This window comes from Tupaia chinensis, unplaced genomic scaffold (assembly GCF_000334495.1).
Source record: "Tupaia chinensis unplaced genomic scaffold, TupChi_1.0 Scaffold138517_1, whole genome shotgun sequence".
Taxonomy (NCBI): domain Eukaryota; kingdom Metazoa; phylum Chordata; class Mammalia; order Scandentia; family Tupaiidae; genus Tupaia; species Tupaia belangeri.
Window position 1 is genome coordinate 1,081,015 of NW_006198412.1, and position 434 is coordinate 1,081,448.

Genomic DNA, 434 nt, shown 5'->3' on the forward strand with positions numbered 1-434 from the left:
CGGCGTGGAGCTGCTCTCTTCTTGTCTCTCTGATTCTCAAGCGGCGGGACCCGGCGCCGGGCACAGCGCAGCGCGAGCATGGGGAAGGGGGTGAGTGTCCGGCGAGCCCGAGAGGGCGTGCGGGAGCCCTGGAGGGGCAGAGGAGGAAGTCAGGAGGGCAACCACGGCCGGCGGGAGGCGGCGGAGGAGGAAGCGGTGCGGCGCGGAATGGGTTGGCAGAGCGGCGCGGCTTAAAACACGACGCACTTTGGAAATGGAGGGAGCGCAGTAACCGGGGAGGGGGGGGAAAGGGAGAGCCGAGGGCCGCAGGGCGGGGCGCAGACCGGGACCCGGGCTGCGGGCGGTGGGGACTGAGCGCGCCTTGGGCAGGGGCTCCCGGAGGAGGCGCTCGGGAAGCCGCGGGGCTGGGAGGAAGAGGCCGAGCGGCTGCTGGG

The 434-nt window shown here is 72.8% G+C and overlaps 1 protein-coding gene across 1 annotated transcript in view; it reads left to right on the plus strand.

Annotated features, from left to right (window-relative positions):
- Positions 1 to 434, plus strand: part of ATP1A1 (ATPase Na+/K+ transporting subunit alpha 1) — a 33,179-nt gene continuing 32,745 nt past the window's right edge. The window contains exon 1 of the mRNA XM_006161390.2: positions 1 to 90. Within this exon, the coding sequence (XP_006161452.1) occupies positions 79 to 90 (12 nt within the window). The 5' untranslated portion in view covers positions 1 to 78. The remainder of the gene's footprint in view (positions 91 to 434) is intronic.